The sequence below is a fragment of the Phalacrocorax carbo genome, chromosome 1 (assembly GCF_963921805.1).
Source record: "Phalacrocorax carbo chromosome 1, bPhaCar2.1, whole genome shotgun sequence".
Lineage (NCBI taxonomy): Eukaryota > Metazoa > Chordata > Aves > Suliformes > Phalacrocoracidae > Phalacrocorax > Phalacrocorax carbo.
In genome coordinates, this window is record NC_087513.1 from 3,668,688 (window position 1) to 3,684,706 (window position 16,019).

The 16,019-nt window shown below is 47.0% G+C and overlaps 1 protein-coding gene across 4 annotated transcripts in view; it reads left to right on the forward strand.

Annotated features, from left to right (window-relative positions):
- The window catches only part of PLXNA4 (plexin A4), a 460,966-nt gene that overhangs the window by 423,342 nt on the left and 21,605 nt on the right, over positions 1–16,019 (forward strand). For all 4 annotated transcript variants that reach the window (XM_064442386.1, XM_064442376.1, XM_064442394.1 and 1 more), the window contains 4 exons: positions 1,096–1,255; positions 8,101–8,204; positions 10,383–10,482; positions 12,888–13,078. In XM_064442386.1, coding sequence (XP_064298456.1) covers positions 1,096–1,255; positions 8,101–8,204; positions 10,383–10,482; positions 12,888–13,078 — 555 coding nt within the window. The remainder of the gene's footprint in view (positions 1–1,095; positions 1,256–8,100; positions 8,205–10,382; positions 10,483–12,887; positions 13,079–16,019) is intronic.

Consider the following 16,019-nt stretch of genomic DNA (forward strand, 5'->3'; position numbering starts at 1 on the left):
AATGCTCGACATAGACATGGCCAAGAGTTAGCGGGCAGATTGCTGTTAAACACTCTGTGTGTGTGTTTAAGGCATTCCTCCCTCCCTCACAACCACATATGCTTTGCATTTACTCTTGGACAGAGTCTTTGGAGAAAATTATATTCTCCTGGGAAATCAGAGGCCTCTCTAGTTGGGTCAATTTTCTTGTTCTATATGTGAAAGCAGAAGTTGTTGTTTTGTGTTCCTTTTTGTAAGAAGCCCTGCATTTCAAATTGATAACATTCTTCTGAGAAGCATCTTGGGCCGTCCGTGGCTGTGCAGATGGACAAACTTAACTCTGAGGCGCTGAAGAACACTTTTACCTGAATTGTCGAAGTCAGGTGGCAATGCAAGGCTGCTACTGAATTCAGTCACCTTGCCAGCTCTCTAGGGAGCAGGGAATGGGTTAGAGGCCAAGGAAATCCCTGGAGAACCCTTTGGATATTAGTTCAGCTCCCACCAGGGTCAGGCCTGATTGCATTTTTAATTTTTTCTATGAGTTTCAACTGTTTCTATGAAACAAATGTGTCAATGGCCATTGCCTGGTACCATTTAGGTGAATGTCATTTTTCCTGAAAGCACCAGAACCTGAGCTGGTATTCGTGAGCTGTCTGTTAGTAACTATAGTGAAGATGCCAAGGAGATGAAGCTCAAATCTAAGGGGTTGTTCCCACAGGTATAGTAGTTTCACCTCACAGAGACAGGTGGCACAAGATACAAGTTCAGAAAAACCTTCACATCAGCCCCAAGTCACTTACTGCAACATCTGGGAGCCCACAGCACTTAGCTGAGAGCCAAATCCTAAATTACCTTTAATTTACTGGGCACAGACAGTGGTAGGGGTTGAAAGCAGCATAGGCATGGATGCCTGCAATCTCCCTGTGTGAAACCAGATCTCTGTGCCCTCTCAAAGGAGGGAATACTCTTGGTACACATTTTTCCCCTAATTGCACCCTAGGTATCCCTCTGGCTTGTAGAAGGCAGGGACCTACAAGGAGGTGGCTGCAGAAGGGTGGCCACAGAGTACTCGTGCTGCTGTGAAACGTGTGGTGGCTCTCACTGCCTCTCTCTCAGGTCCTGAGCTGCGTGAACCCCGACAACGTGAACAGCCCTGAGATCCCGGTGAAGATCCTGAACTGTGACACCATCACGCAGGTCAAGGAGAAAATCCTCGATGCCATCTTCAAGAACGTCCCCTGCTCCCACCGACCTAAAGCTGCTGATATGGACTTGGGTATGTGAGTCCACAGCAGGCCCTGATTGCCCCCGGGCAGGCGGGAGAGGGGAGATGGGAATCAGCCAAATTCAATCTAGACACTGTTGGGGTAAGTGCCACGTCTCCAGACTGGGTGTACTTGCGGCGCTTCTGCAAGGCAGAGCAGCAGCAATGGTGAGAGGGCAGAAAAGAGTGATTAAACTGATGCATATGCTCCTGGATTATGAAATCTTTGGCCTTGAGGACTTAAAAAGACCAGTAGCCATCCTGCTTCTCTGTCCACAGAATTCGGCTTGGACAGGGTATGGAAAAGGCATGACTGGGGCTATTCTCTCTGTCCTGCTGAAGACTCCTGGAAAAAGAGCACCGAATGCCCAGGGTGTTGTTGTCAGCAGTGTTCAGGCTGCAGAGATTTATTCCTAGCTCTCCTCTGAATAGTGAGGGTTTGGATTATATATATATCTTCTTGCTGAGATAGTTACAGCACAAGCAGTATTAATTACTCGTTGTGCAGGCAGAAGAAAGGGGATGAAATATCCTCTGTTCAGTGGGCTGCATCCATCTCACCCCTGACTGCTCCCCTCTCCTTCCAGCACCCCACCACCACCAGCAGGGCTGGGAGCTGCTGCTCTGAAGTTTCCTTTCTGCAGAGGACTAGGAGGTCTTAAGGAAAGATTAGTCCTTCTGTTTATGAATTCATGCTTCTTTTTTTTTTTTTTTCTTGGTGTTTTGCTCATTCATGCATTGCTCTGCTTGGAGGGTGGGAAGAGCTGCGCCAGCTTCGCCTGCATTTCTAGGCAGTTGCGCTCTTGATCGATGGGGCACACAGGGAGTTGTACATCCCAGGGTGTACAGGGCTGCCTCTGACGCCAAAATCTATTTCTGCCCAAAACCAGGAACACGGGTGCTGGGAGGAATGAGGTGTGTGAAGCTGGGGTTCAGAGGCAGATGTGATACTACACTGGGAGGTTACTATGAAAGGATGTAGAAAAATCTGCTCAGGGCATTGCTGAGCTGTCTGGTAGGGAGCTGGGGACTGTATTGTGGCTGTATCTGCCAGAGTTTGCCCTCAGTGACCTTCAGTGAAAGAGACTTGAGTGGAAAATGATGGAGTCTATAAAACCCAGCAAAGTAGAAGAAGAACCAAAAGGAGAAGGAATGGACTGATGCCAAGAAAAAATTCACAGCAATAATAGAGGCGGGAATGAGAGGTCAGGGATTAAAGTTAAGTGTCTAGATGTGTGTGCGTATGTGTAGAGGAGGAGGGGATTCCTGACAGAAATTGCAGCAAGATTCCTGCTCATGAAAGGCAGTTATAATAATGAAACAAGCTGCCAAAACCAGCAGCGATAAAGAACAGATTGTATGCATCATCAAGAAAGGACCCAAGACGATTTTGGAGCTGCTGTGAGTCAGCAGGGAAATGGTGAGTGCTAGGGTGAGCATGAGAGCAGGTAGGGCAGGGTGCCAGGGCACAGTAGACCAGAGGAGTGGTGTCTGCAGTGAGATCTCTCTACCTATCCGATGCTGGATGGTGGCCACCGAGCCCATTACATTTGGATTTCAGACAGCGTATGAGTGGAAAGTAGTTCGTTCTGCTGTGAGGATGAATGATGCATCCGTACCGGGAGGCGGGAATTCTACCCGCGTGTTGCAAACGCAAGGGATAAATTGCAGTCCACAGGTTCTACTGCAGCGCTGACAAAGATACAGAAGTGTGTGTGTGCGGGGTCCCAGGTGGAGCCTGACAATTTTGCATCCAGGGCTATTGCTGTTGTAAGAAATATTGATCTGCTGAGTGGTGCTTAGGACCAGCAAGTTCCAGAAAGTACTTATGAGCATGTGCACCCCTCAGAGGACAGACTTGTCCGTACTGACAGGAGACTGCTTAATGAGCAGCTGTTTGGCCAGTAGCATTGATGATGCTGTTGGGGAAAAAAAAAAACCAACAAAACAAAACAGAAAAAACCCCTAATCTAGTAGAGGAGTTTTGCCAGCAGCAATGTAGTTGCAGGCTCCTTTAGCACAGCAGCTAACAAGGTGGGAGGAGCAGGGCTGGCACAGGTGAAGCAGGAACAAGAGGATATGCACGATGTCAAGCCACAGCTCCAGCCCAGCCTCTTTGCAGGAAAAGATGTTTGTTGGCACCTGGCATCCTTCGGTGACAGTGAAGGCAGCAAGGGGAGAGCAGAAAACACTGCTGGCCATTAGAAAGCTTCACAGAGGATCAGGCAGGATCAACCTACCCCAGGCTGAATGCTCAGAACTGCAAAGACGGCTGGATCGGCAATGCCAGTCCATGCTAAACAGTAGGTCAGAGCAGATGACTATAATCTGGCTTTGAAATCGACTGTTTTCTAAACAGCAACACCCTTTTCTATTACCATTACAATTTTCTGGGCTTTCTGTCCATACTAAGGCCAGATCGCTCACATGGAAGAAAGCAAACAAGCTAATGAGTTATTTTGAGTTGTTAAATGCAGGGTAGCTGCAGGCAGAGTGACTTGTATGTGTCGCAAATGTCATAATGTTTTGCAGTTACCCAGACAACTCATGGAGGGGGTTGTCAGCTGAAAGCGCTTATTTTGGACACCCTGAGGTTACATTTTAGTCCAAAACCCAAATTGCAGCCCTCTGAGTAAAGGCTTCTTTCTGCAGTGGCTATTTTTGTTATTATTTTTTAAAGCCCTCACAAAAAAAATGAAATACCCCGTCTTTGGGAAAGCATTAGGTTGCAAGGATCACAAAACAGGAATTTGGCTCCGCGCTGAGGCATTCATTCTTCCCTGTGTTTCAGTTGCTTTTTGAAATGGACTGCTGCGGCAACAGGAGCTGCGAGGTTGGCTGTCTTGCACTCGATGCTGTCTGAGGCTCATTGTGGACCATGGCTGGGCTTTCACTGCCTCATCGATGGTGTCGTACTGGGGCGAGGGGTTCAACCTTCGGGAGCCGTTTAGACTGGGTCTAACTGTAGTTTACTTAGAGTAAGGCAGGTGACTTGCATACACAGGATGGAATATTTCCCAGGTATCTTCCATCTATACGTTCTGATATGAACTTTTTTTTCCCAACCATGGTGGTCCTTTCTCCACCCCAGAAGCAGAGCGGAGCTTCTCCTCTCTCCCTGGAGGTCATCACATACTGGACATTTACCCTTTTTTGTTTCCTACCAACCTGGTTGTACCGGTACCCATAGCATACAGACAAAGTTTATCCTCCTATTTCCTATGCCAATTTGTCTCTCACGTGGAAATTATTGGGAAGAGAAAAAATACTCGTAGGACTGAAAGCAGCCCCCCCAGCTCTTCAGACTAATCTTTCATGAGCACAAGTGATCATGAAATAGGCATCAGGCTTAGGTAAGCCACATGCCTTTGTTCCACGTGCCATTGCTGCGCAGAGTCAGCTACAAACCATTTCACAGCCCTTCATGGGAGACTTAGGGTCTTTAGGAAAAGGGGGGGAAGCATTGTGTGAGTCATGAGCAGTTGCCTGAAATGGACTGTGTGCATCATGACCTAGAGGTGCCTGTAAAGGATGGTGTAACTGACAATGACTAGCTCAAATGAAGGCACTTGGAGTGAGCTGGCAGGTCTTCCATCCGCCTGGGTGTTTCAATTGCCCCTGAAAAATATTCTCTCTGCTGCACTTTTCTCCATTGTTCAATGGCATATTCAGGGTGACCCAGATCAGAGAGAAGGCGCAAAGGAGGTGTAACATTTTCTATAGGATTTGAGGTGCAGGAGGACACCTCCCCATCTCTCATCCCCCCATAGAGTCATTCCCAAGCCAGGCATTGCTATAGCTCAAAGAAGCACCTTTTTGTCAAAGGCCCCTGGAATTTCTTTTTTCCCAGTCAAGTTTAACAGAAAGGTTGTTTCCTAAAAAAAAAAAAAAAAAGAAGAAAAAAAAGAAAAAAAGAAGAAGTAATTCCTGTGTGCAATAAAAAGATACACTATCTGCTGAATGAAATATAAAGGCTTCACAGCAGCTGTCTCCTGAGTTTGCATTTACCGCTGCTCCTGATTGGAAGGCTTGATAAAGATAATGGGATTTTTTACCTCCCTCCCTCTCTCCCTCCCTCTCAGCGGAAGGTGGAAGTGTAACAAATTGGACTGGAGTATGTCTCTCCTTTGTGCTGGCTCGCAGAGGAGTGCGCAGATCTGATGAGAGAGGGGACAGGGTGTTGCCAGCGAGGACAAAGCTAACAGTTTTCACTTAGTGCTGTGAATATGGATGTCAGGGTCACCTTTTCCTCCTTTGCACCCTCCCTTCCCGTTCCCTTGCAGATCAATGTGTGGCCACCTCAGCTGGTGCTCGTGGAGAAGGGGAGCGTGCAGTGCTCCTGTGAAACTGGGAAGGGTTTGGGCATCACGACTGGGGCACCTTTCCCTGTCGTTGCTCAAATGCATGATTAAGTGATTTGTATTTAGTCAGGGCAAATGGGCTGCAAAACTGAAGCCAGATGCTCTGAACCTGCCCCGCACAGACTTTTCTCCCTCTCTTGCTCAGGAGTGGGTCTTGTGGGGAGTCAGACTGTCCCTTCCTCTTCCTCACAAGGTCCTTTCTGGCAGAACTCCAAGGAGAAGGGCTTGGTAACCCCCTGTGCCTGTGCAGGAGCACAAAGGGCTTGAGGGGACATCCCCTGATGTCCCCAGCTCCCCTGGGGCAGAGGGACATCTGCTGCTCTCAGGACCCTGTCCAGCCCTTGAATGCGAATAAAGCACAGAACGAGGAAAGCTGGGCTTGCCCTTCATGTCAGAGCCAAGTGCAACACTAAGAACCTGCGCATCCCTCCTGAAACACTGCATGAGTGTGTGTCCCTCCCCAAAGATGAGCCAGAAGAGAGGAAGACCTTAGTAATACGCAGATCCCTGAAGGAGAGATGTCAGAGACACCGTCCGCAAGAGGCCATGAGGAAGGCCCATAAGGGACACACTCTGTGACAGTAGAAGTGGCTTTGGCACTCTGTGGGGTGCTTCATAAGAGCACTGTTTCCCAGCCCAGCCCAAACGTCAGCATTTGGTGCTCTTCCCAGAAATTCCTGGGACCAGTTATCTTCCAAGAATCCAGTCCAGTTGGGAATGGACAGAGAGCATCACCCTCGGACATCAAAAGGATAATGTAGGTGAGGATCTGAGGAGCTGGAGTAAATGAAGGGCAGTTCAGGATCAGTGCTTAGCCAACATAACCTTTGCTTACTCTCTGCCTGTCTCCAGCCAAAGTAACACCCAGCAATAAACACAGCAGCTGACCTCTTCCTGCTAATTTAAATGAATAATAAAGGCAAGGGCGGCTTTCCCAATACATTTTAATTATGTGATAAGAAAACTGCTGAAACCAAAAGAAATTTGCAACGGTCCTTGCATTTTTATATTAAGAGAACTAAGCAGGGGTGGCAGGTGATGTCTCCATATCCAAGGGTTCATTTTAATTAACTCCCGCAAATGAATAGACTTTCTGCTTTGGCTCTGGCTGGACTGTATGTGGTTGGGTCACAGTGACTGAGACACGACAACCAAAAAAATAGCTTTGGATGGTCCAGGTTGTCTGTGGCTAAGCCACAGCTTTCCCTGGTGCCACCAGGTGATACTTCTTTTGTCTTCTTTTGGCCATGAGTGTTCCTTGTCTACAGGTAAGTCTATGAGTCATCTGCAGGGAAAGCTGTGACAATCCTCCACGTGGAGCATCCTTCAGGATTTGAGCAAAAGGTGGTACCCTGGGAAGTGATGGGGTGATCCAGTGCTGCAGAAGGAGCGGAGCATTCATCATTTTAGCGTGGAGGCTAGAGGATGGGATGTGGTCAGAAACTGGCGCCCTTCTGCCCACAGGCATGCTGCTGAAGGCTGGTAGGGATTACATGCTCCACAGACTAGGGGGTGGTTCTGGCTCTGGCTCTTCTCCCCATGGTGCTTCTACTGTTCCCAAAGCTAAGGGCTTCCTGCCCTCCATCGCTTCTGGATTTGAGTAGCAAGAAGCGTTGTGTGAGCACTAATGGAGATGAACCGAGCCCAGTACCGGGTCTGATGCTGTGCTGAGCAAGAGGTTGCTCTGCCCAGGGGAGCCCTCTCTGTGGCTAGGTCTTGGCAGTTAGACATATCTCAGGTATTGATAAAAGCTGTGTCTATGCTCTAAAGGACAGACTGACCAGGGATGCATTTCCATCCCTGACACAAGTGACATTCATTTGCTGCTGTCCCATGGTGATGGCTAACACATGCAAGGTCTTGGAAACAGCCACGTTGGAGCAAGAATAGGGCCAGCGATTAAGCTAAGAGTTAAGCACTGTGAATAACTGCTAAAGCACCAGGCTTTGCTCTGTTCAGCTTTGCCAATGGAGCAACAGTTTTCTGGTCATTGCTTTATTTATCCATATAAAGCTCACTACTGAGGGCTGCTGTGCCCTAGCCTTGGACCTCTCACCTCTGTAGGCAACTGCCCTATGTTCTGATCTCTATACGGTGTCACTCTTTAAAGGGGTGGGTGTTTCCTGTGCAAAAGTTGTTTTGTGATTGCAACATCAGTTTATCAAGGGTAAAGAAACCAGTCTGGATAACCTAGAACTTGACTCTGAACTTTGCCACATGGCTATGATTTTTGCATAATTTCCTGAACCATCTTCCTGAACTTTTAATGGCTCTTCTGTCTTCTCTTTACCACTGGAAAGAGGGCTCTGGACATTTGTGCATTCGTACGTGGTACTTGGTTGGAGGCATCTGAAAGAGTGTAAAGGCAATGACTGGCAATCTGCTACATGGATGCAGCATGTGTGACCACATGGTTATGGGCACAGCGATTACCAGGGCTCTGTCCCCTGTCTTAGAGATGCTGCACAGCAGAGTTCAATGTCCCTGTTCTTGCAGAGTGGCGGCAAGCAAGCGGGGCAAGGATGATCCTTCAGGATGAAGACATCACAACCAAGATAGAGAATGACTGGAAGAGACTGAACACGCTGGCACACTATCAGGTAACTGTGTGAGAGGACGGGTAGAGGGTAGATCAGCTAAGAAAATATAAAGAAGGGCAAAGTGTTATTCTCTAAGATGTGGAGATAAACAATGGTTGAGTGGGCAATAACCGGGCAGAGCCCCTGTCTTGACTACATCCACCCTGATCCCACTGTCCTTGTAGTAATTACCCTGCACAACATTAAAGATGGAGCCAAGGGAAGAAAAACTCCTCTGTATCTCTCAAAGAAGGGGCATCCCTGGTGAGGGAAGGATGTGAAGAGGACATGTGGTCATGAGGACAGTATCAGTTAACATTTCTTATGTAGGCAAACAGAAAACAAGCCCTTCCACCCCCCTTTTCCCAATGCATCAAAGGCCTTGGAATGCTAGCATAGTTCAGAAGGATGAAAGAGAGAAAAATGGAAGGGAAGAAGGCTTAATGCCTGCAAGATGGAGGAAGAAAGCAGCATGACTGGAGACCATGCTAGTCACTGACCTAGGAACCCTTGTTTTCAATCCCTGTCCTGGTCTATGTGACCTGCCTTGGGACAGGGATTCCCTTCATCTCTGCGTGACCTTGAGATCCATAAGAGAGGGCTACAGATATCCAAAAATATCTTACACAAGTGGTAGATTTAATAAAAAATGGAGTTTTGGTCAAAAGCTCCCCCCACTTCTTCCCCTTCTTACAAAAACTATGAAAAACCAAACAAACCGCCCCCCTCTCATTAAGTTTAATCCGATGCTGTCATTTTTGTCATTTCCTCAATCACACTGCAGCAATCTATGTTTCATAACAAGATTTTCTTTTTTTTTATTTAAGAGCTGACCTGAGGAGGCAGGCAGCAATATTTTGAAAAGGAAACAAAACTTTTCACTTCAGATTGACAGAATCATTCCTGGCTGACCTCAGAACACTTTTTATTTTCAGAGGGAGTAGGGACATTTTCTATGTTGTTTCACCAGCAAACCAAGCATAATTTTCTTTCCCTTTTGCATTCTTTCCAGTTGTTTGCTTCAGGCAACAAGCTCCCAGCTATATGGATGGGCAGAACAGGTCCTCAGCTGTCAGGGTGTTGAACTCTACATCGCTTACTCTGGCTGCCCGGAGGGCAGACACGGAGCATACTGGGACAGACACTGATATTCCTGTTTCCTCAGTTTCCCCATCTGCAGTGTGGGGCTAAAACTACAAAGAGCCAATAATTGCCTTCCATGATTGCTGAGGGGCTATTTAATTAGCCTCCGCAGTGCTTTGAAGATGAAAAACTCTATGCAAGTGCTAATTATTATTATTACACAGACAAGAGTTAGACGTAGTTAGCAGGGTTTTTTTCACCCGTCTCCTTTTTATGATGTCTTATTTATCACAGATATTCCTGATATGACTTGTTTGAGCCAATGGCTTGTTAACATTTCTGATACAGGACCTGCATGAATCGGCTAGCTGTAGAAATGGAAAGCCTGGCTCATTTCTGAAAGCTCTGTTGTCTGTTGAAACACTATTCCATGACATCCTGGAGCACAGCCACTCCAAACCTGCTGCTTTGCCCTGTCTGAGACCCTCCGACACCGCAAAGAGAAAGATGTTGTGGTAGTCACTTCAGTCCAGTGGTGCATTTGTCACGTGGAAGGGGGGAACTGTGCATGGAGAGACTGACAGGATCAATCTAAGCAGAAAACGGAGATATCCATTTCTGAGCTAGGTACCTAGACACCACCTGCAATCAAGGTGGGAGGAATAGAAAATTTCACACCAGTTTTATCATCCTTATGGGACATCCCATCCTTGATGTTTGAAGTAGCTCAGATGATTTTATTCTTCTCACGCTCCTATTCTTTATAAAAGCTTCCTAGTGAAGAACTTGCTGTCACCTTTACTGAGGTTAATGCAAAGACTCACATTGTTGTCGCTGGGCTTTGAATCAGGCCATGAATGGAGTAAGGTCTGCTTTGTCATCCGTTGCCCTGTTGCCCAAGTGCAGGCTTCTAGTGGTGTAACAGGAGATCTTTTTCCCTTTTTTGTTAACAAACTCACTGAAGAAAACATTTGAAGCTTTGGGCCAGAACTACTGTCCTGCCTACAGTGACATTGGTTTAAGGCTCGGTTTCTGCTGCTTGAATTTCTGCTGTCCTTGGCATGTTCCTCAGCCAGTTTTCAGAAGCTGATTGACAAAGTCCCTTTTTCTCTACAGGTGCCAGATGGATCTGTGGTAGCTTTAGTCTCCAAGCAAGTCACTGCCTACAATGCAGTCAACAACTCCACGGTCTCCCGGACCTCAGCCAGCAAGTATGGTAAGGGCCTGTATGCTGATATGGATTGAGAGCACTGGAGGAGACATCCCAGACGTCGTGGTGCTTACAAGACACTGAGCACCAGCAGAGAGAACGATAGGCAGATGACTAGTTGATGTGATTGCTTGAGAAATGGCAGGGGGAAAGGATTTAACCACCTAAACCTTAGGCATCTGGTCCAAGCTGCTGATCCAAGTGGTTGGATTGTTCTCAGGAAGAACTTCTCCTCCCTCGTTAACATAAGGACGAGCCTATATCATTAACATCCTACATTTTAGATCACTGAATCTCACTCTTAGAGTTTGCACAGGGAGAGGCAAAGGAAAAGCACAACAGACACCATGGGCTCAGGCGTTCTGGTGGGCAAAGCCCTTGGAGCATGGTCTGTTGTGAAGATGAATCTGTGGCACAGATGCGAGGCCTCTGGGACTCCAAGCAACCACAACCTGTGTAGGGCACAGCCTGTCTGCACTTATACCTCAGTGTGGGTGTCGTGTCCTACCCAGCTATCTTATCTCAAGGGAATTTGCACCTGGACTAATAATAAAAATGGCTTACTGAGGTCTTACATCAGTATATCTCAAGGCAGTGGATTGTTGCTCCTATTTCACCCATGAGATAACTGAGAATGAGACAGCTGTGAAATGCAGACCAGGTGGAAATTCTTCTGTAAAGCCAAACAGAGACCTCCTGACTCTCACTTAGACCCTCACACACCTTTCTTGCCTGTGCTAGAATTGCAGCCCAGGACGTGTCTCACTATGGTGATGCCGGAGGGCAAAGCAAAACATCTCTAACGTGCAACTGGAGTGTTGCAAAACCACCCTCCAACCTGGATGCAGCTGTCATATCAGTTTATTATTATTTTTTAATTTCTGAAAGCATCTCTGATCCTTCTTATTCTCTTTAGCTGGAGGGAAAGTACAGTTACTCGATGTCCAGAGGAGCCCCCTTCCTCTTTCTCCAAGGACATAAGCAATGCAGCAGACCTTATTAATATTCATCTTCTTTGCCATGTTGTTGCAATTACTGAAAGACACAGTGACCTTTGAAAAGGAAGACTTGAGGGGGGTTAATTTCTGTTGGATTTCTTTAATTCTTTTGCCATTTGATTTTTCAGGAGGAGGGAGTGGGGAAGAATGCAGGGGGAGGAGAAGATGTGGTGGGTCAGAAGTGATTGTTAATTGCAATTAAGAAAACAGCATCCAGGGAGAAAAAGGATATTCCATCTGATAATTAATATGTAGAGATTGGTAATGCATTAATGAGGCTGATTCAGACCTTGCTGCAGAAAGGTGCAACAGTTCTGTTAATTATGGTTGGAAAAGACTCTGTCTGCAGCATTGCTGGAAGATCAGGGAGAGGGGAATGCCTTAGCCATCACTCAGGCAAAGGGAAGTAAAATTTGGAGGCTAAAGATGTCCTTGGGGAGGAAATTTGTGCAGGTCCACCTGGGGTTCTGGTTTACTTTCTGTCAAAACAAGATTTTTGGAGCAAGGAGTGAAGAGGATGGCTGGGCAGGAAGTTATTGGATTGCTTTGTTGCCAAAGGAGCCTAAGTCTGGGGATGGGGAGCTAGGCAAGAGCTCATGTTAGCTACATCAATATTACTGTGCAAAAAGACCATGGCCTGCTCTCTGGCCATAATGCCAAGCAGCACGGCATGGTTTGGCTAACATCCATAGAGGCAAAACAAGTTGTACTTGTCCATACTGGTTATGATGAATAGGTGGTTCTATCCCTGACCCAGTCCTGGGCAGTGTCTGACACTGACAGTGTTAGTTGTTCCAGCCCAAAGCTTTGCCAGGGAACATGATAAGAGGTAAAGAGCACAGGCAACTGAAAGTCAGCGTTTGAGCCTTGTTTAATTTAATCGTGTAGACATTAACATCATGTCTGGCTTGACGTCAACTCTTGTTTTTACTAAGAAAATCACTCAGTCATAAGATAATGCTTTGATAATAAGGCCTGGTCCATACAGCTGCTTGTGGGGCTTCTCTGCCTCACGCTGTAATTTCACCAGGAGATACGCCTTTGCTGCCTGTTGTTACAAATTGATTTATGGATATTTATTTAATACTAATATGGAAATGCTGAGCTTGTGAGAGCAGGGACATCTTAGTACTGCTACAGTCTTCCTGCTTTGGAGACCCAAACTAATATTTCCCCAGGGTGGACTCACCAGCTGTGATTGTCTCAGCCCCACACCAGAATCTGTATGAGCATCCACTCCACATACTGAATGGGAGAGGCACCTGCTACCAAACACAGACAGAAGAGGTGTTCTTGCCTGTCTGATGAAAAACTTCTGTTATGTGGCATGTCATTAGCATATTTCCGTGGTGAAACCCATTAATCCCAATATGGGTGCTACCAGGGCTGAGACACATGTATCTCTCTTTGCAGAAAACATGATCCGTTACACAGGCAGCCCAGACAGCCTCCGTTCCCGCACCCCCATGATCACCCCTGACCTCGAGAGTGGAGTCAAGATGTGGCACTTGGTGAAGAACCATGAACATGGTGACCAAAAAGAGGGTGATCGGGGCAGCAAGATGGTTTCTGAGATCTACCTGACAAGGCTACTTGCCACCAAGGTACATGGTGGGGAGCGGGGAAGAGGGTGAGAAATGGGGTTTGTAAAGGCTGCAGTGGAACTTCTTTCCTACAAGAAATGAGAGACTGCTCAAAGGATGCCAAAGGGGGATAAAGAGAGAAGAAAAAGAGTGCTCCAAGGATGGAGGGAAGGAGCTTGAATTTAGAAAGCAGAGTCAGAAAAGGGGCATTGGCAAGCAGTGGGAAATAAATAATCCAGGGCCATGAGACTGGTGGAGAAAGTCAGCACAGGGTTAGGTGTGTGTTGGGGCTGTCAATTATACCAGCTTGTTGCTTGTACCAAAATTGAGCAAATGAAGAGCCAGGGAGTAAATGTACCCAGGTCAGGTTCCAAGGATGCCTCACCCTCTGAAATGGGCTCCTCCACCACAAAACCTGAGTTTTGTGATACAAGTTGTTCCTCTCCACTGTTCCTCTGGGCCCATAAAGACTCTCATGATGATGATTTGGTGGTGTGTTAAGTTGGCCATGATGTGGTTAATAGGTGGCGAGCTCCATGGAGAGCAAGCAGAGTCAGATACCCATCCTTATCGAGACATGGAAAGCTCAGGGTGTCCAAAGAGAAAATACAGATTAAGTCAGGTGTGGACAGAGCAGGGACATCCTGAACTGAATCTCCAGACACGTCTCACCCATCACCACTGGCCCATGGCAGGTCTCAGCAGAGCGGGGAAGGACGCCTGCACTGTGAAGACTTGCTCGCAGGGGCGGTGCAGACCCAAGTCTTCCTTTATGTTGTGCTCTGGCTGGCTGTGCTTTTCCAAAACAACATTTCTTGGGTGTTGGGAAGTTGGTAAGATTCCAGCTGCTCAATCCATATTCGCCAAAATTCTGGGAACCAGCCTCCTAGGTGGGTGCCTGCCAGAGCCTGCAGAACTTCTATAGTGGGGAAGTATGTGAGTACTTAGCGTGACTGGGGATGCAGCACCATGGGGACGACACTTGCACAAGTGGAGAGCGCTCAAGCTGACAGGTCTAAAACTTTCTGCAGCAGACTTTGGCTCCACGACAGCAACAGAAAGTGGCTTAATCGCCACTGCCTGCTCACTGTCACTCACCCCCGTGCTGTCCCTTCCCTGCAAAGGGCATGGCCGGTTCTTGCTGCAACTGGCTTGCGTTGAAGTTGACAAAAGCTCTCAGACCTTTTCACCTTTTTAATCTCTAACCAAGGCTATCTTCCACCTAACTCACTTTTAAAGGCTCCTCATGAGCGTGGGCAAAACAATTGTCTGATTTTACATTTATTTTCTCTTCCACCTTGTGAATGGTGGTCTCCTTGGGGAAGCCTGTATTAATGCAGAGGCTGTAAAGACCTTCTCTTGCACCCCAGCAGGGATGAGCGCAGGTGGGGTGGAAGGCAGTATAATCAGAGAAAGGCTCCCTTTGCAGTTCTGCCATCCTCTTGCAGCACAGAGCATCTTTGTGCCTGAATCCGTCTAACATGAGTTATCTCAATGCATCCCAGAAGTGGAACCTGTAGCATAGCTGTGGCTTATGTATGGCTGATCATGAGATTACCTCATTCTCTTCTGAGCAATCAAACAGCCCCATCTACCTCCCTTCTCTGAAATTTTGACCAGTATTATTTAATATATTTCATTATATTATTATATATTATATTCAATATATTCTAATATTTCACATATTCATTATCTGTATAGACACAAACACAATTTCATGGGTTCATGCAAATGCTGTCTGAGTTTGCCCACCAGACAGGTCTCCATCACATGCGTAAGTCCTGCCATACAGCTATACCTGCACATTTGTTCCCCAGCTCGTTTTGCCTCTGGTGTCTGACTCTCCCCACATCCTCACTCAGGCTGTCTATGTTCCAGTGGGATCTGGCAATAAAGTGGCTTTGTCTTTAGCCCGTGGTACATGCCCAGCTCCCTGGCATCAAGATGCCTTTATAGATCATACAATGTAAAAAGCAAATTATGCTCCCCAGGGCCTGGGCCCCAGCTGGTGTAAACCAGCAAGCATTGGACCAGCGCTGATTTACACTGTCTGGGGATGCTTCCCCTACCCCACCACTGAATCGCTTTTGCTTTCTGTTCCGGACCACAAATTCAACATTTGTTTTTTGGTGGTCTTTTTTGGGGTGGGGGAGATGGCAGGAAAGCATCTGTGAAACTTGCACAGCAACACAGAGAGTAGAAAGGCTGGGGGTGTATTTTTTCCCCTCTTGGGCTGAGCAATTTTCTTTCCTCATCATGACCGTTTGAGCGAGGGAGAGGAGAGAGCAATTGCTAGTAATACAATCCCAGGGAATACTTAGTTAAACTGACAATTATTTTTATTCTGGTAAATCCCTGACCTCTGAGACCTGGAGTCTCTTGCCTAAAAGCCTTCTTTGTGTTTGTGTGGGTGAGCATGTAGAGAACTAATTCCCTCCAGAAACTGAACCTGAGGGCAGCTCTTCCGTGTCAGACCAACAAGCCTTCCCCTTGGGGGGCCTTTCTGAGTCAGACATGTGCTGCAGGGATTTATTCACCCTGTAGGAGTTCGCACAAGCAAAAGTTACCTCTGTTTGTTTCCCAAAGAATAAATTAAGCAGTGAATCAGCAAGAGACACCAGCTTTCTAATTATTTGTTAGCACTACGTAAACTTGAGCCACTCTGGTGGAACCTGGTGCTTCGTTTCTAGTAAGGACAATTTCTTTCCTGGGTCTGCAGAGAAAGGGCAGGGTTTTATTTTTCGGAAGAGGAAATTTTGCATATCAGGAAAAATTTGTCAGAGATCTGATTGCTTTTTAGTTATTTTAGCAGCCATATGGTTTGTTCTCATATAAAAGCCTGGGAAGCTCTAGTGGTGGAGCAGAGGTTCAAACGTGGGCTAGAGCTCCCCATTCAGCAGGGAAAGCGTGCTTTCCCTGATTTGCCCCCAAACCCAGCCCGCAGCTCATCCAGCTATTACTC